Source organism: Mauremys mutica, chromosome 2 (assembly GCF_020497125.1).
Source record: "Mauremys mutica isolate MM-2020 ecotype Southern chromosome 2, ASM2049712v1, whole genome shotgun sequence".
Classification (NCBI taxonomy): Eukaryota; Metazoa; Chordata; order Testudines; family Geoemydidae; genus Mauremys; species Mauremys mutica.
Window position 1 is genome coordinate 229,341,151 of NC_059073.1, and position 16,098 is coordinate 229,357,248.

The 16,098-nt window shown below is 39.5% G+C and overlaps 1 protein-coding gene across 3 annotated transcripts in view; it reads left to right on the forward strand.

Moving 5' to 3' along the window:
- ANKRD28 (ankyrin repeat domain 28) overlaps positions 1 to 16,098 on the forward strand; it is a 198,263-nt gene that overhangs the window by 165,767 nt on the left and 16,398 nt on the right. For all 3 annotated transcript variants that reach the window (XM_045005108.1, XM_045005106.1, XM_045005107.1), the window contains exons 16-21: positions 1,199 to 1,225; positions 2,994 to 3,068; positions 6,548 to 6,749; positions 8,877 to 8,964; positions 9,507 to 9,624; positions 10,272 to 10,491. In XM_045005108.1, the coding sequence (XP_044861043.1) occupies positions 1,199 to 1,225; positions 2,994 to 3,068; positions 6,548 to 6,749; positions 8,877 to 8,964; positions 9,507 to 9,624; positions 10,272 to 10,491 (730 nt within the window). The remainder of the gene's footprint in view (positions 1 to 1,198; positions 1,226 to 2,993; positions 3,069 to 6,547; positions 6,750 to 8,876; positions 8,965 to 9,506; positions 9,625 to 10,271; positions 10,492 to 16,098) is intronic.

Below are 16,098 nucleotides of genomic sequence, written 5' to 3' on the forward strand. Positions count from 1 at the left end.
CTCACAGAAGTGTTGTGAGGATAAAAACATTAAAGACTACGACGCACTTGCATACTATGGTAATGAGGGCCATGTAAATAACAGAGAGACAGAATCAAATGGTTGAAAGGATTGTTGTTCTAGATCGGGGTGGACAAACTTTTTGGCACGAGAGCGACATTGGGGTTGCAAAACTGTATGGAGGGCTGGGTACGGAAGGCTCTGCCTCCCCAAAAAGCCTGGCCCCCACCCCCTATCTGCCCCCTCCCACTTCCCACCCCATGACTGCCCCCCTCAGAACCCCTGACCCATCCAACCTCACCCTACTCCTTGTTCCCTGACCCCCCTGCCCCAGACCCCACTCCTATCAAACCCCCCCCCATTCCCTGTCCCCTGATTGCCCTGACTCCTATCCACACCCCTGCCCCCTGACAGGCCCCCTGGGACTCCCACTCTTATCCAACCCCCCCGTTCCCCATCTCCTGACCGCCCCCCCTCCCCGAACCTCCACCCCACCCAACTGCTCACTGTCCCCTGACTGCCCCCCCATGACCCCCCACCCCTTATCCAACCCCCTAGCCCTGGCCCCCTTACCGTGCCGCTCAGAGCAGCATGTCTGGTAGCCACGCCGTCCGGCTGGAGCTAGACACGCTGCCGCTCTGCTCGGCAGGAGCGTGCTGCTCTGCTGCCCAGACTGCTGCCCATGCAACGGTTTGGTTGCAGGGGAAGGGCCAGGGGCTAGCCTCTCTGGCCGGGAGCTCAAGGGCTGGGTAGGACGGTCCCGCGGGCTGTACTTTGCCCAACTCTGTTCTAGATAGTGGGATAACACTGAATATTTTTTGTTTAGCTAACAGAAGAAAAACAATAGTTTAATGTATTAAAACCACTGAGATATATTAACTGATTTAATATGAGCTTGTGTGGATTAAAAACAAGAGCATAATACATTTTAGCTGAGAGATTTATGTATTTGAAAGCAAAGGACCTAATTTTGAAATATTTTGATCATAATATTGCAGTGACTAATGGCTACATAATAAATTTAAATAACAGCTTCACAGCAGATTTTGATCAGCACTTGGCACAAAAGCATATGATTTGTCATTTGTTTTATCTCTTGTTTTATCATGTTTAGAGTTAGTACTTATATGAAAATTACACTTGCATTTTCAATTTTTTCAAGCCTGTTGAACTAAAAAAATTTTTTTTTTAATTTCAGATTGCAAGTGAAACTCCCCTAGATGTTGTAAGTGTGTACGCTTTATCTATCATTAAAGTATTGTATAGCAAAATGGAGCATTCTGTCTCAGAATACTATTGCTTATCCTAGTGTGTCCAACTGTGTGCTTTCCAGCGAACAGACGTGCATTTTATACTACTACTACTACTACTACTTATTATTATTATGACTTATTGTATTACCATAGCACCTGCGAGCCTTAGTCATGGACCAAAAACCTGTTGTGCTAGGTGCAGTACAAACAGGACAAAAGACAGTCCCTGCCCCAAGAGGCTTACAGTCTCAGTACTTGCAATTCAGAAAATACAATATTTATATTTAAAAATTGCCTAATTACAATTGCTTTTCAAGTACAGTGGAATTTCAGTGACTGGAACCATTCTTTCTAACAAACTGATAGGTCCCTGTCTATTAATTCAGTTATCCAGATGTATTGAATGGTTTCCAAGCATTTTGAATAGTTGGGATTCTGCTATATTTATAGAATCACAGAGCTGGAAGGGACCTCAAGAGGTCATCTAGTCCAGTCCTCTGCACTCAAGGCAGGACTATGTATTTAGACCATCCCTGATAGGTGTTTCTCCAACCTGCTCTTAAAAATCCCCAATGATGGAGATTCCACAACCTCCCTAGGTAATTTATTCCAGTGCTTAACCACTCTGACAGTTAAGAAGTTTTTCCTAATGTCCAACCTAAACCTCCCTTGCTGCAATTTAAGCCCATTGCTGCTTGTCCTATCCTCAGAGGTTAAGAACAATTTTTCTCCCTCCTCCTTGTAACAACCTTTTATGTACTTGAAAACTGTTATGTCCTTCTCAGTCTTCTCTTCTCCAGACTGAACAGACAGTTTTTTCAATCTTTCCTCAAAGGTCATCTTTTCTAGACCGTCAATCATTTTTGTTGCTCTTCTCTAGACTTTCTCCAATTTGTCCACATCTTACCTGAAATGTGGTGCCCAGAACTGGACACAATACTCCAGCTGAGGCCTAATCAGCGCGGAGTAGAGTGGAAGAATTACTTCTCATGTCTTGCTTACAACACTCCTGCTAATATATCCCAGAATTATGTTTGCTTTTTCTGCAATAGCGTTACACAGTTGACTCATATTTAGCTTGTGATCTACTATGACCCCCAGATCCCTTTCCGCAGTACTCCTTCCTAGGCAGTCATTTCCAATTTTGTATTAACTGCAGTCCTGCATTAATACACTAAGCAAATTTTGAATGGGCCACCATAGGGGAAAATACAGGGATTTTTAAACTCATTTTATGATATTATATATACCTTGATTCATCTCTTCCTTTTCATGTAAATTTGTGGTTTTCCTCTCCTTCGCTTTGCTGCTGAGGATTACTTCCATCAGGCTTTCCATATCTATTTTCTTCATTGCTTTTCCTTCTCCTTCTCTTCCTCCCCCTTCTCCTTTCTTACCATATGTTCCCCACCTATCCAGTGTTCTTTACTGAATAAGCTGTTTGTTTGCTTTTATTTGGGAAGAATTTCTTATTTGAATAGTTCAATCTGAAGCCAAATGAAACGCTTGCCGGTTGGGCAGGGGAGACGCAGGAAGAGTGTTGCCTTTACAGCCCAAAGCCTTTAAAAGATTGAAATAGTCATTTATACAATACTTGGGAGGTGGAGGTAATACCGTGTCTGTGGAATTTTGTGTATTTTAATCTGTAAGTGGTGAGGGATAGCAATTCCCATACTGTTGTTGGAGAGTGTATTTTAAAACAGTTTTGTTGCATTTAATCTAAATTTGTATTTCTTCTAGCTAATGGAAACATCAGGTACTGACATGCTGAATGATTCCGACAACAGAGCACCAATTAGTCCATTGCACTTAGCTGTAAGTATTTCATTCGCTATTGATTGTTGGTCTGCTGAATCATATAGATATATGCACAACAATTTTTGACTGATACAAGATAGTTTTGATTCACGCCATAGGTTTGTTTGCAGTCAATAACAATAGTTTACAATTACTAATATACATGCTCTCTTACGTGAGTTGCATAAGATTTTGTGTATCAATTGTAAATGTGCTCTTAAAGAAACACTGTCAACATCAAATCTGTTCAGTATAATATAAAAAAAAAAAGTTAAAACTGGTTTAAAGTACTGTAACTGCTGCTGAGTCCCCCGGCCATTTTTTATTATTTAGAGCCACCTTGTCCTATTTTAAAAAATGTTTTTCTCTCCCCTGTTGTTCATGAAAGACATTCACAAATTATCAGGGAACTGACTACACAGGGAAAACAGTGAAACTGATCATATAAAAGTGCAGTGAAATGCAAAGTAAGCAAGCTTGAATAAAGTATTTTTTTCTAATCATTGTTTTACTTGTAATACAAATAGGTTAAAATAATCAAAAACTCCTCCCTTTTAAATAAGTGTAAAGCAAATATTAAAAATTGATGGTGCACAGGTATGACACAACACGTGTTTTTGATACATGGGAGCAAAAGAAATGATGGGACAGCAGTAAGGTGACTGCTAAAATTAGCAATAGGAAAAAAAAGGGGGGGACTAGGCCTAGAATTACATGAGGACACTGGCTTGTGGCAGGGTGCTGAAACCTGACAGGTGGGTCAGCACTCCGATCTCTTAGCCTCAATTAGTTTCCCCAGTGATGGCTAATTGAACAATTAGCTAATCAGAAGGATTGGCTAGGGATGTCAGAAATTAATTAGCCCTCAGCTAGCTATAACAGCTGATAAAGGCCAGGAAGGAAGTTTTACAAAGGGGATGAGGACAGGGCTAGCTGAGTGTAGAAGGAAAGCACTTCCAAGAGGGTGATCTCTTTTCCTCCTAGGGCCCTAGAAAAGAAGGGCTGAAAGATGTAGAAGCTTAAAACTGTGGTGTTACACTGTACTGGTGTGGGTGGAAGGCTTAGAATAAAATATAGCCTGAACACTAAAAGAAAACAGGTCTGAGCAGTTTCTGGAATACTGAGAATGGGGACAGTGTGTCACCATGTTATAGATTAGACGCCCAAGGGGGTATGAAGGACCCCTGACAACTTAAATAAACACAGTTGATTTTTATTTTTTTTGTAATGGCTTGGACCAGCACTTGAAGTTGTTCATTGTTCTCACAGCTGTACCATGGCATTTGACACAGTATCATGACAGGTCTACACGGTAGATTTCCCACAGTTATCCATTCTAGTCTTCTTGCATCACTTTCCAAATCTTCTCCATTCTGCCAACAATGCTAGCTTCAACCACCTAGTCTGTCTTTATTTTTTCTTACAGGGAATTTCCTGTATGTGTAGTTGTAGCCATGTTGGTCCCAGGATATCAGAGACACGAAGTGGGTGGGGTAATATTTTTATTGTACCAACTTCTGTTGGTGAGAGAAACAAGCTTTGGAGCCACACAGAGCTCTTCTTCAGGTCTGGAAAAGGTACTCTGAGCATCACAGCTAAATGCAAGGTGGAACAGATTGTTTAGCATAAGCAGTTAGCACATAATGTAAGGGACCATTCAAGGTAGAGTGGTCTGATACCACCTCTGCAGTCATGGAACAAAAAAGAAGGGGCTAGTAGGTGTTCGTGGGCCACACTACCCTTGCATTTAGCTGTGAGGCTGGGAGTACCTTTCCCAGATCTGAAGGAGATTTCTGTGTGGCTCAAAAGCTTGTCTCTCATCAACAGAAGTTGGTCCAATAAAATAGGAGTTCCAAAAAGAGATACGCGAGACATCTCTGGGAGACTTGCGGGAGAAATTTTGTAACAGTTTATTTATTATTTTATTTATTGCATTCTCATAATAGGCTATTCAGATGAAGCTTTAAAACTGAGAATTTTATAATTCTGTTATAAAATACAGTAATTAACTTACTTCAGTATGTACCGGTGAGAACACAGAGATGTTGACATAGAGAGCCCTATCAGTGTACAGTGCGGGTTGAGTTGCTCAGCATCTGTCTAATTTGACTGAGCTAAGAACTTAATCAGGGTTTTTCTTCAGTTGTATATGTTGCACTATAACTATATCTGTACGTAACAGTGAAATATGGACAGATGGCTAAAGAAAGGTAGTGTTAAGAAGAACACACACAGTGTCAGTGATGAGAAGGGTGGTGTTCATGGGCAGCTGGTAGATCTGAAAGGAGATATACAAATAAGAAAACTTTGGGAACCTCTGCAATAAAAGTAATTACCTCACCCACCTTGTCTCAGGGGATTTCCTGTCATTCCAGTTTTAGCATGTTCATTGAAGGAAAAAAAGTATTACATAAATATAAAATATAAAATCTACAAAAAAAATTTTAAAATAAAAAGTTGATTCTATATTACAATAAACTAACTTTTTTTGTCTTTATGTAATCACTTGATCCTGAATCACCCTGATCCTGCTAGGAGCTCCCCATGGGTGCCAGGAGTTCATCCACTCAGAGCTTCTTGTAGAATTGGGTCCTTATTCTGTCATGTGAAAATGTTCTGCGTTTTGTATAAAAGACTAAATGCAGTGGTTATGTATTAATCATCCTTTAATTTTTACACAAGATGATTTACAGGGCTGTGGTATATGAAGTCTTGAAAAGATAAAATCTGAAAAAAACATAATATAGGATAAAGAATTGATCTGTGTATCTAGTGACCTCATTCCATTTAATACACTGCACTTGAAATGCTTTAACTTTTGTTTTTACTGCGCTACCATATTATTTGTATTTTAGAAAGTTGAACATTTGCCCTATTAAAGGGCCACTGCCAACGACAATTTTAAAAAGAGCAATTTTTGATACATCACTACATGTTTGTCCTGCCTTTTTAAAAAAAAAAAATCATTTTTTAAAATGAGCTTTTCCTATATGCCTTCTGCCTTTAAGGTCCTATGGGCATCCTGAGTGCAACAACACCGAACACAGTTGTGGCCCACCTGTTTTCCCCTTTCTTTTTAAGTATATGAGCACATCTGCCTCTTCAGTTTCAGCTTTGCTGCTGCTATTACAAATAAATGCCCTCTGCAGAGGGTAATGAAGAGTCTACATATGAGCTCCCAACTAGAGCAATGCATAAGAGTCATGCACCTGATTGTAAAGCAGTGAAGTTCACTGCACCTAAAGAGTTATCAAATACACCAAGTAAACAAACTGGAAAAATGACACATTTTTCTCTAATTTCTTCCAGTTAGTGGTTTAAAAAAAAAAAGGTACAGATTGTTCAGTTGAAAGTATGTTTTTAATATTGGTTACAAAATGACTGATTTTTACTTAAAACAGCAGATATTCTTCTAAATCCTGTTGTTACACACTATTTTCATAGTGTCCTTTTTTGATGTAATGAAACACTACTGCACTGTGTTAATATTCCCTTAGGCCTATCATGGTCACCATCAAGCTCTGGAAGTACTGGTGCAGTCTTTGTTGGACCTTGATGTGAGGAACAATAATGGAAGGACACCATTGGATCTTGCAGCTTTTAAGGGACATGTGGAGTGTGTGGATGTACTTATTAATCAGGGAGCATCAATCTTAGTGAAAGACTATGTTGTAAAGAGAACTCCAATACATGCTGCTGGTATGTTGTGCTGAACACAGATGCATGGGTTTGGGGTTTATATTATTTTGTTCATGTAATAATGCACAGCAATCTGTTTCTGTGGCATTAACAGAGTAGATTACGTCTTAAATTATGTTCTGCACTGGTGGAGGATGAGGAAGAGCATGAGGTAGTGGGAGTGCCTTACCTTAGTGAGAGAGAGAGAGAAAGTGCCTTAGATGTCTTCTTTGGGTTCTGGAGGAGCGTAGTACCTCTGCCCACTCCTGATTTAATGGATGGCAAACTACAGCCTGTGGGCCGGATCCAACCCACAAGCCATTTTAATCCAGCGCTCCAACCTGGGAACAGGGTCAGGGGCATCTCCATGCGGCTCCTGGGAGTAGCGGCATGTCCTCCCTCTGGCTCCTATGCATAGAGGCAGCCTGGGGGCTCCATGTAGGAGCTGGAGAAGGGACATGCCGCTGCTTCCAGGAGCCACTTGAGGTAAGTGCCCCCCAGACCCTGCACCCCCAGCTGGAGCCCTCACCTTCCTCCTCCCTCAGCCCCCTGCCCCAGCCCTGATCCCCCTCCTGCCCTCCAAACCCTTCAGTCCCAGCCTGAAGCACCCTCCTGCACCCCAAACCCCTCATCCCCAGCCCCACCCCAGAGCCTGCACCCCCAGCCAGAGCCTGCACCTCTTTCTGCATCCTGGAGCCCCCTCCCGCAACCTGAGCTCCTCATTTCTGGCCCCACCCTGGAGCCTGCACCCCCCTCCCACGCCTCAACCCCAATTTTGTGAGCATTCATGGCCCGCCATACAATTTCTATTCCCAGATGTGGCCTTCGGGCCAAAAAGTTTGCCCACCCCTGCATTAAATGGATCAGTGTGCATTTCCCTCCATGCCAAACAGCTGTGCTGTCCAGGATGTTTGTGGGTGAATGACATGGTCATGGCCCTGCCATTTGTAGGACATTGTAGTGTTGAAATATGTTGTGTAACTTACCTGTCATAATTTGTGGATGGCATCAAACAGTGCTCTGCTTTTAATCTGTATCTTGGTGAGCTCTGGCAGTTTTGTGAGAAGAGAAGTTTGATAGTTTTTACTCAGTGCTTCAAGGATTAAGTGACTGAACTCTTACTGTGTTTTTGAAAAAATTAATGATGATTTTTAATCCTTTCTCTCCCTCTCTCACTTCTCCCTGTGGTTTCCCCCCAAAAGATGTCTTTTTAAGGGATACTTATTTATTCCTTTCTTGTCTTTTTGCAAGTGAACTTTTCTTTTCTTTTTAAGTTGGCAATGGCATAGTAGTAAATGTCATTTAAACTGTCTTGTAAAAAGAGCAGTCCATAAACAATATTAGATCGCCATAAGAGAGAGACACTTTTTTTTTCTCCTTGAACACTAGTTTTATTCTTCTATTTGTTTTCTCCCTCCTTTCATCTTCCATTAGCACCATTCTCAGATTTGCCGGACAGGTCATTGCTGAGCAACCTGAGGTGTATCTACTTCCAGGGGCTCGGTGCAGTAGCCCAGGAAGCAAACTTTACCTCTCAAGAACTCCTTTTAAATACAGTTTCCTCAACTTTCCTCTTCTTGGCTTATCCCTCCTACTAATTGTGTAGCTGTTCTCCTGCCCCTCTCTTCAGTCTGATCTCTCTTTCCATCCCTTACAAATACACACACAATATATTATCATTTAAATCTGTGTGTGGTAGGTTAGACTAGGACTCACTTGGTTTAAATAAATAATTGTATTAATGAGTATGTATAAAGAATGAAAGTGAAGCACTATTTCTTGTTAAACTAAGATAGGCATGAATTGTTCCGATAGTTATGGTTAATATTCTCATCTTTATTTACATATAAAAGAAGATAGTCATTAACAATGGCACTTATCTTGAACCCATCATATTCTGTTCAATTGTAATACAGTTCTATGGATTTAGAATATTTAATTATGTTAAAAACATGTTTGAGTATTGGATATAAGGTCAAAGATTTCCTGTTTTCAAATTAAGTTATAAATGCTGACCCCATTAAGGTCAATGAGTGCTTGTATTAATGGTTCTAGTAGAAGCTGACATCTTCAGTTTAATACTATTTATATTTTCATACCCAAGGATGATAAACATGATATGCTTATTGTTTTTGTAACATTTTACAGCTACTAATGGTCATTCAGAATGCTTGCGATTATTGATAGGCAATGCAGAACCACAGAATGCAGTGGACATTCAAGATGGAAATGGACAGTAAGTTTAAGAAGTCCATATTCTGATTTTTCACAAGATATTGCATCCTATAATTTACATTATAGCTTCTGGACGCCATAGCGCCAAAAAAAGTCATTATTTTCCATTGGTGATTGATTGATTATTTATTTATTTATTTATTTTTAATGGAGGGGTTATATCCTAACTAGGATTAATGTAGTTTGTGTCTCTGAGTACCACAGATGTAAATTTCACACAATTTTGATCCTCATTCCACAGGAAACAAATTAAGATTACTCTGTTCACTAAACACTGAGAAAATAGGCTCTAGTGATGTAATTAGCTCTTTTTTATGTTACACTCTTGGAAATAGGTTTTACCTTCTTACATCTAAACAAAATATCAGTACTGCTTTTTTGATTAGTTTACAAAGTGCTGTTCGCTAATGGATCAGTTGTTGAAGAGCTTTCTCTAGGAGAACAAAAGTTGTTTCTGGAGTTTTAAGTATTTAGCTGACCACTAGACTATTAAAGTGTAACCTGCATGGAAACTTTTTCTTACTCTTTTGTCTCTCTGTTCAGGACTCCTCTGATGCTGTCTGTTCTCAATGGGCACACAGACTGCGTTTATTCATTGCTTAACAAAGGAGCAAACGTAGATGCCAAAGATAAATGGGGAAGAACTGCATTACATAGAGGGGTAAGAAAATATTTTCCTTTTGCCATTTCCAAAAAAGTATGCATCAATTTTAAATACAAATTGAGAATGGCTGCAGTTTGCATCATTGCTGAATTTGATTTTTTTTTTAATTCCACTAATATTAGTGTTCTACTATGCTTGGTTGGTCTTCTCTTTTACTGCATTTGAGTGGTTAGATTTTTGCCCCTTTGCACTTTAACTTCAGTGTTCTTTGTACCTTCTCATTCACTTCAACTTGCAGAAGCACATTAGCTAGAAAATTCCAAGGTATCATTTTTGATGGGGGTTGGGGAGAGTACTGGAGAGAGGAAGAAAATAATTCCTTTTTTTTGTGTTTTCTCTGTACAATATGCCAAATGTTTCTTTAAAGTCCATGCCAGATACTACAGTTAAGGAGACCCTGGGGATTAGCATCTCACTTTAGGCCATCGCAAAAGAAAAACGTACCCTATCGCTGAGCTAATAATTATTGAATTTTTCTTCGCAGTGCCCACTTACTGAAGTAAAAATGACTGGGTTTATTTTGTAGTAGCCTGCTCTCAATATTATATGTTAAGGCAGTAACAGGTTTGTTTGTTTGTTTTTCTTCAGCAGTACGCGTGTGTGTGTGTGTGTGTGTACATGCATATTGTATCTTTCTTTTCCAGGCAGTTACTGGGCATGAGGAGTGTGTGGAAGCATTGCTTCAACATGGTGCTAAGTCCTTGCTACGAGACTGCCGAGGGCGAACACCTATACACTTATCAGCTGCATGTGGACATATTGGTGTTCTAGGAGCTCTCTTGCAGTCAGCAACATCTGTGGATTCGGTACCGGCCATAGCAGACAATCATGGATATACATCACTGCACTGGGCTTGTTATAATGGTAAGTACAATGGTAAAGTGGTCTTAAATTCAAAGCCTTCGGGGCAGGAATCTGTATGTAGGTGTAGATCCTAGTTTAGTGGAACCCCAATATTGATAAGAGCATCTAAGCAATACCATAATATAAATATTAATAATAAAAAGTGTGAAACAGATGGAGCACTATTCATAAAGCAAACTAAAGACACTGGAGTCTTTTATTGTTGTTAATTCTAAAAAGTGAATAAGCTTTCTGGACAGATTTTTTGCATTTATTTTTCCATTCATTCCAAAGCAGTGTACTTAGCACTTTCTTGAAAGAGAGATGGACTTTATCTTTCTAGTGCTCCAAACATTCTCTGTATTGCAATCTTAAGCATAATCAGAAGTAAGAAGACAGAACTCTTACAAAGCTAGCAGATATAAGGTAACTGAGGAGCAAACAGATCAAGGGGAAAAGTTCAGAAACAAAATAGTGAATTAATCCACTTTTTGACATTTCAATATATTTTGCAACACCAGACTTCAGGAGTCCTTTTATTAGTGATCACAACTTTCTGTTTAAAACTCATTAGCTGCTATTTATTTATTATAGAGGCACTGGTCACAACTCCATATTTAAGGTTGAGTTCCATTTTGTACTTAAAGTAGGGATTTGTATGATCATAGTGCCTCCTAGAGTGCTCAGTCAGTATTGGGCCCCAGTGAGTGAGGCATTATACAATCATACAGAATCACAGAACCTGCACCAAAAAGGTCACAATCTAATTAAGATAAGACAAGACACAAGTAGATGTAACAAACAAGCAGAAGGAACAGAGAAAAGGAGGATGAAGGAAATTTATACCAACTTGTGGGTGCATTTGCCATGTACCTATGTACCTATTCCTGCTGCAAGTGAAATAGATGGCAGCTTATGTTGTTTTTAGTAGAGGACTTGTCTAAACAAAGACTTAATTTTTGCAGCAAGATGGAGTGTAAATGTACCCTACACTAGACTGCTGCACACTCAGTACCATGTGGACATTGCTTCCATGCACTAAAAGTTCCCTAGTGTGCTTTAAATCACCCCTCTTTGAAACAGGAGTAAATTAAAATGCACTAGGGAATTTATAATGTGCGGCACCAGGGCAGTGCAGGATAGATTTACACCCTAACTTTCTGCTAACTAAATATTCATATAGCAAGCCCAGAGAAACAGAATTAGCATGACTCAGTATTTTCAGAACTATCTTTGAATTGTACTCCTAGATAAGTAGATTCTGCCTTTCTATTTCTTTGCCCATCATTTCCTGTTGTTGTTCTACCCTGTCGGGTGAAGATTCTGAATGATCAGTTAGCTCACCCTGGGGTATGGTTTTGTAATAGTTGCTACATTTTCCATTTTTTGTATGACACAAAGCAGATTCTACTCGATATACTACTTATCTGAGTGTTTATTAAACCATGTATGCAAACATTTGTGTAGCTGTCTGTCTTCCTACTTGATACTCTGATTTAAAAAGTGCAAGAAACAGGACAGAAAAACAAGTAAGAAAAAGAAAAAAAAAAAAAACTACCTTGCTGAAGATCCCTGTCACTTATCCCCTTCCCAGACCCACACTGAGTTTTGAGTTTGTTTTGGAAGTAATATATAAAACTGTTAGTGATTAGACATTTAAAAACGCTTTTGTGGGTGTGGTGTGTTGTTTGTTATATATGTTACATGGGGGGAAAAATTAAATTAGAACCAATTTACAAGCTAGGCTTTATAAGGTTTAGAATCTTTCTAGCTGTTAAGCAGACACAGGGCATATTTAATTATAGAGTAACCTGTTCTTTTATTCATATTATCTTGGGGGGAAAAGGTATCTATCATCTACAAAAACACAAATCATTACGTACCCAGTTTTCAGATATACAAAATAGGTAACTCTGGATACAAATACATGATTTGTATGTATATCAAAAAAAAATTTGACCTAAGTATTTCTCTTCATATTTACATCACTCCTATCCATTCATCCATCCATCCACAGTAGAACCTCAGAGTAACGAACGCCTCAGGTCTGGAGGTTATTTATAACTTTAAACAAAACATTTTGGTTGTTCTTTACAAAGTTTACAACTGAACATTGACTTAATACAGCTTTGAAATTGTACTGTGCAGAAGAAAATGCTGCTTTTAACTATCTTAATTTAAATGAAACAAGCACAGAAACGGTTTCATTACCTTGTCAATCTTTTTTTAAACTTTCCCTTTATATTAGTAGTTTACGTTTAACACAGTACTGTACTGTATTTGCATTTTTTGTTTGTTTTTTTGTCTCTGCTGCTGCCTGTTTGCAAACTTCTGGTTCCAAAAGAGGTGTGTGGTTGACTGGTCAGTTTATAGCTCTGGTGTTTGTAACTCTGAGGTACTACTCTACTAACTGTGACAAATCTTCATTATAGGAAAGGCTCTCAACTCTTGTGAATCACTGAATGTATACCATTCTGTTGACATATATTTGAGTCTTTGGCCTGGTCTACACTGGGGCGGGGGGGGGGGGAGGAATCGATCTAAGTTGCGCAACTTCAGCAACGTGAATAACGTAGCTGAAGTCGACATACTTAGACCTACTCATCACGGTGTCTTCACTGTGGTGAGTCGATTGCTGCTGCTCCCCCGTTGACTCTGCCTGTGCCTCTCGCAGCGGTGGAGTACAGGAGTCAACAGGAGAGCGCTTGGGGGTCGATTAATCGCGTCTAGACTAGACGCGATAAATCAACCCCCGCTGGCTCGATCGCTGCCCACTGATCCAGCGGGTAGTGTAGACATACCCCTAGTTTCTAAATATTATGAAACAGAACCCTTCAGGCAACATTTAATGGGAGCAGGGTCAAGCCATAGTTGAATAATTTTTAAATAAGTTGAGTGTATTTGTATAGTAACTCCAATATCTAATATGATATACTGTCTGTGCTTATTTCTGTGTTTTAATATGTACTTTTCAAAAAGTAGTAAAAATGTTGAAAAATAAAAGAGAAAATTTGGATAGGATAGCACTGTTGAAGCAGAAATGGTGCCACTTATCCCAAGAAATTATTTTAATTAGGAAGTAGTTTAATCAGAATAAAATAATTCCGCGTTAACTCATCTTGAAGTATTTCACTGATATCATAAGATCCTTCTGCCTCAGATCAAACCACATGTACAAGTACAGTATTTGAAGAACAAAAGGCATCAGGAAGGGTTATAGCATTTCCCCTTCCTTTTGCTTGCTGCCTCAGTACATTCTGGAGGGTGAGAGGTTCAGTCAGAGCTTTTGCTTAATGACACAGCCACAACCTAATCTTCACAGGTAATTAAGGTTCTCATTTACTTCATTTTCTGCCTTGCTCCAAAATATTAATGAGAGAAGTAAGAGCTTAAAGCTCATTTTCCTAATTAGTGCTAAGGGAATAGCGATACAGTCTATACTTATAGGCAAAGTTACAGACTATATCTCTAAGACTAATTTTATTGAATAGAATAAGAATAAACTAAATTGTGAATGGTTGATGAGTAAAGCTATTTTTTAGTCGTGGGTATTTTTAGTAAAAGTCACGGGCAGTAAAGAAAAATTCACGGCCCATGACCTGTCCATGACTTTTACTATATATCCCTCACTGAAACTTGGGGGAGGGAGGGCTGCCTGGGGGTGCTGTGGATCCTGGGAGGGGCGGTCCAGGTGCTGGGGCGTGCGGCCCAGGACCCCCCACTAGTGCTGGTGGGGCATGCAGCCAGGAACCCCACTGGTGCTTGTGGGGGGAGGGGGAGCAGCACAGCCCAGGATCCTCACTGGTGCTTGGGGGGAGGTAACTATCTCCACCCACCCACCCCCAGCAACACCAGAAGAGTTTGGGTGTAGGAGGGGGCAAGGTGTTGGGGCACAGGACAGGGTGAGGCAGGTTCTGGGAGGTGCTTACCTGTGGCGCTCCCCGGAAGCGGCGACATCCCCCTTGCTCAGCTCCTAGGCGAAGGCGTGTCCAGGCTTCGGGCCAGGTACACTAGCAGGCTGCAGAAGTCATGGAGGCCACAGATTCCATGACATCCATGATAAACTCACAGCCTTATTGATGAGTGATCCACTGTGAATTTGACCACAGTGTCTCGGTGCGACAGAAAAATTGGATGTTTTCATTCCATAACCATGTAGCCTTTAGTTTCATGTCAAACTACTGTGAGATGAGATGAGAACATGCAATCGCTAGTCTACAGAATTGCTACATTCTGCAAAAAATAAAATTAAAGTAATATGTATTGTTTAGGTTTCATGTGTATAAGTTTGTCTAATTTTAAAAAATCAAATTACTCAACACTTAAGTTTTAGAGAGAAGGAAGACTACCTTCCATTTCTGCATACTCTGTTTTACATCAGTTCATGATGTATGCAGTCTCGTTATCTGTATCTTGAAAAATAAAAAAATGTAACTTTCTAAACTGCAGTTTCTTTAAAGTTGTCAAAATTGCAGAGATGGCTGTAGACAAAAAAAATTGTAAGAAATTTAGTTAAAATCTGTCTTACTAGGCAAATCTTTTACTAAAAATATCAAATAAAATAAATCCAAGGAGTTTTGTGTGGAGGAGGAAAAGTTTAGGTAGGATTACTAGCTCTGAGACTGTTTTGTCAAGCTGTTGAAGCAAGAAGTAGTAAATACATTTTCCTTGGTGTATTTTGCAATGGGTGCGTCGGAGTTGAATTTTGACTGACTACTATGTACCCATGCTCTTACGTCTGTGGAAGCTTAGTTGCTAAAAAAGAGAGGTGACAACAGCCATGGAAACAAATGAAATGGGTTGAGTTAAACCTGCTTCTCCAGGGTGGGCATTTGGGTTAGAATGTGAGCTTTGATCTTGTAGTGAACTCTGCAGTCTATTTGAACAATAGCTTTCTTAGTATATACAGCCTGCTATATACTAATACGTGATTGACAATAAGCATATAAACATGTTTGGTTGTAAGATTTCAAAGCGTTAGTTTGTTTGTTTGTTTTTTTAATTTGTGGTTAAGTGGATGGATCTGATGATGATTTGGGGACAAGTGTAAGCATATTTTTTGTTCTGGCCAATCAGTACTGTGGGCTAAATTTTATATATCTTTCTTTTTGTCTTTGCCAGTGATAATGATATCCTGGAAAGGATCCTTGAACATGCAGTACTAAACTCTAGAAACACAATGCTATGGCATCCAAGATTGGCTTCTTTATTTAGAATCTTTTAAAACTTTCTTTTTATGGTGCAATAATTGACAAACATTGGTTTAAAATATCTTTTGATGCAGAAAACAAGTCAAGGAACAAAATATCCTTCTACAAATTGAGGCAGATCCTGAAAATATTTAATGTTTTCCTTTGCTTTTGTTATGTGATTGGAAAGCACTGATTAACAGTAAATAGGAAGATGAAAATTGCAGCTGTGCTTGAGTGGAGAAAACTAAGCTGTTTGGTGTAGCCTTAGCTATAGTGACAGGTTATTTTAAATAATTACCTACTCCAATCTGAGGGTTTATACCCAATCTGTGAGGGTTCAGCTCCAAAATCAAGTACAGAGGAGAGGTTATCAATAGAAGAGGGACCATGGTGCACAACAGGGACAAGAAAGTCTCTTTTTGTAATAATTATTTTG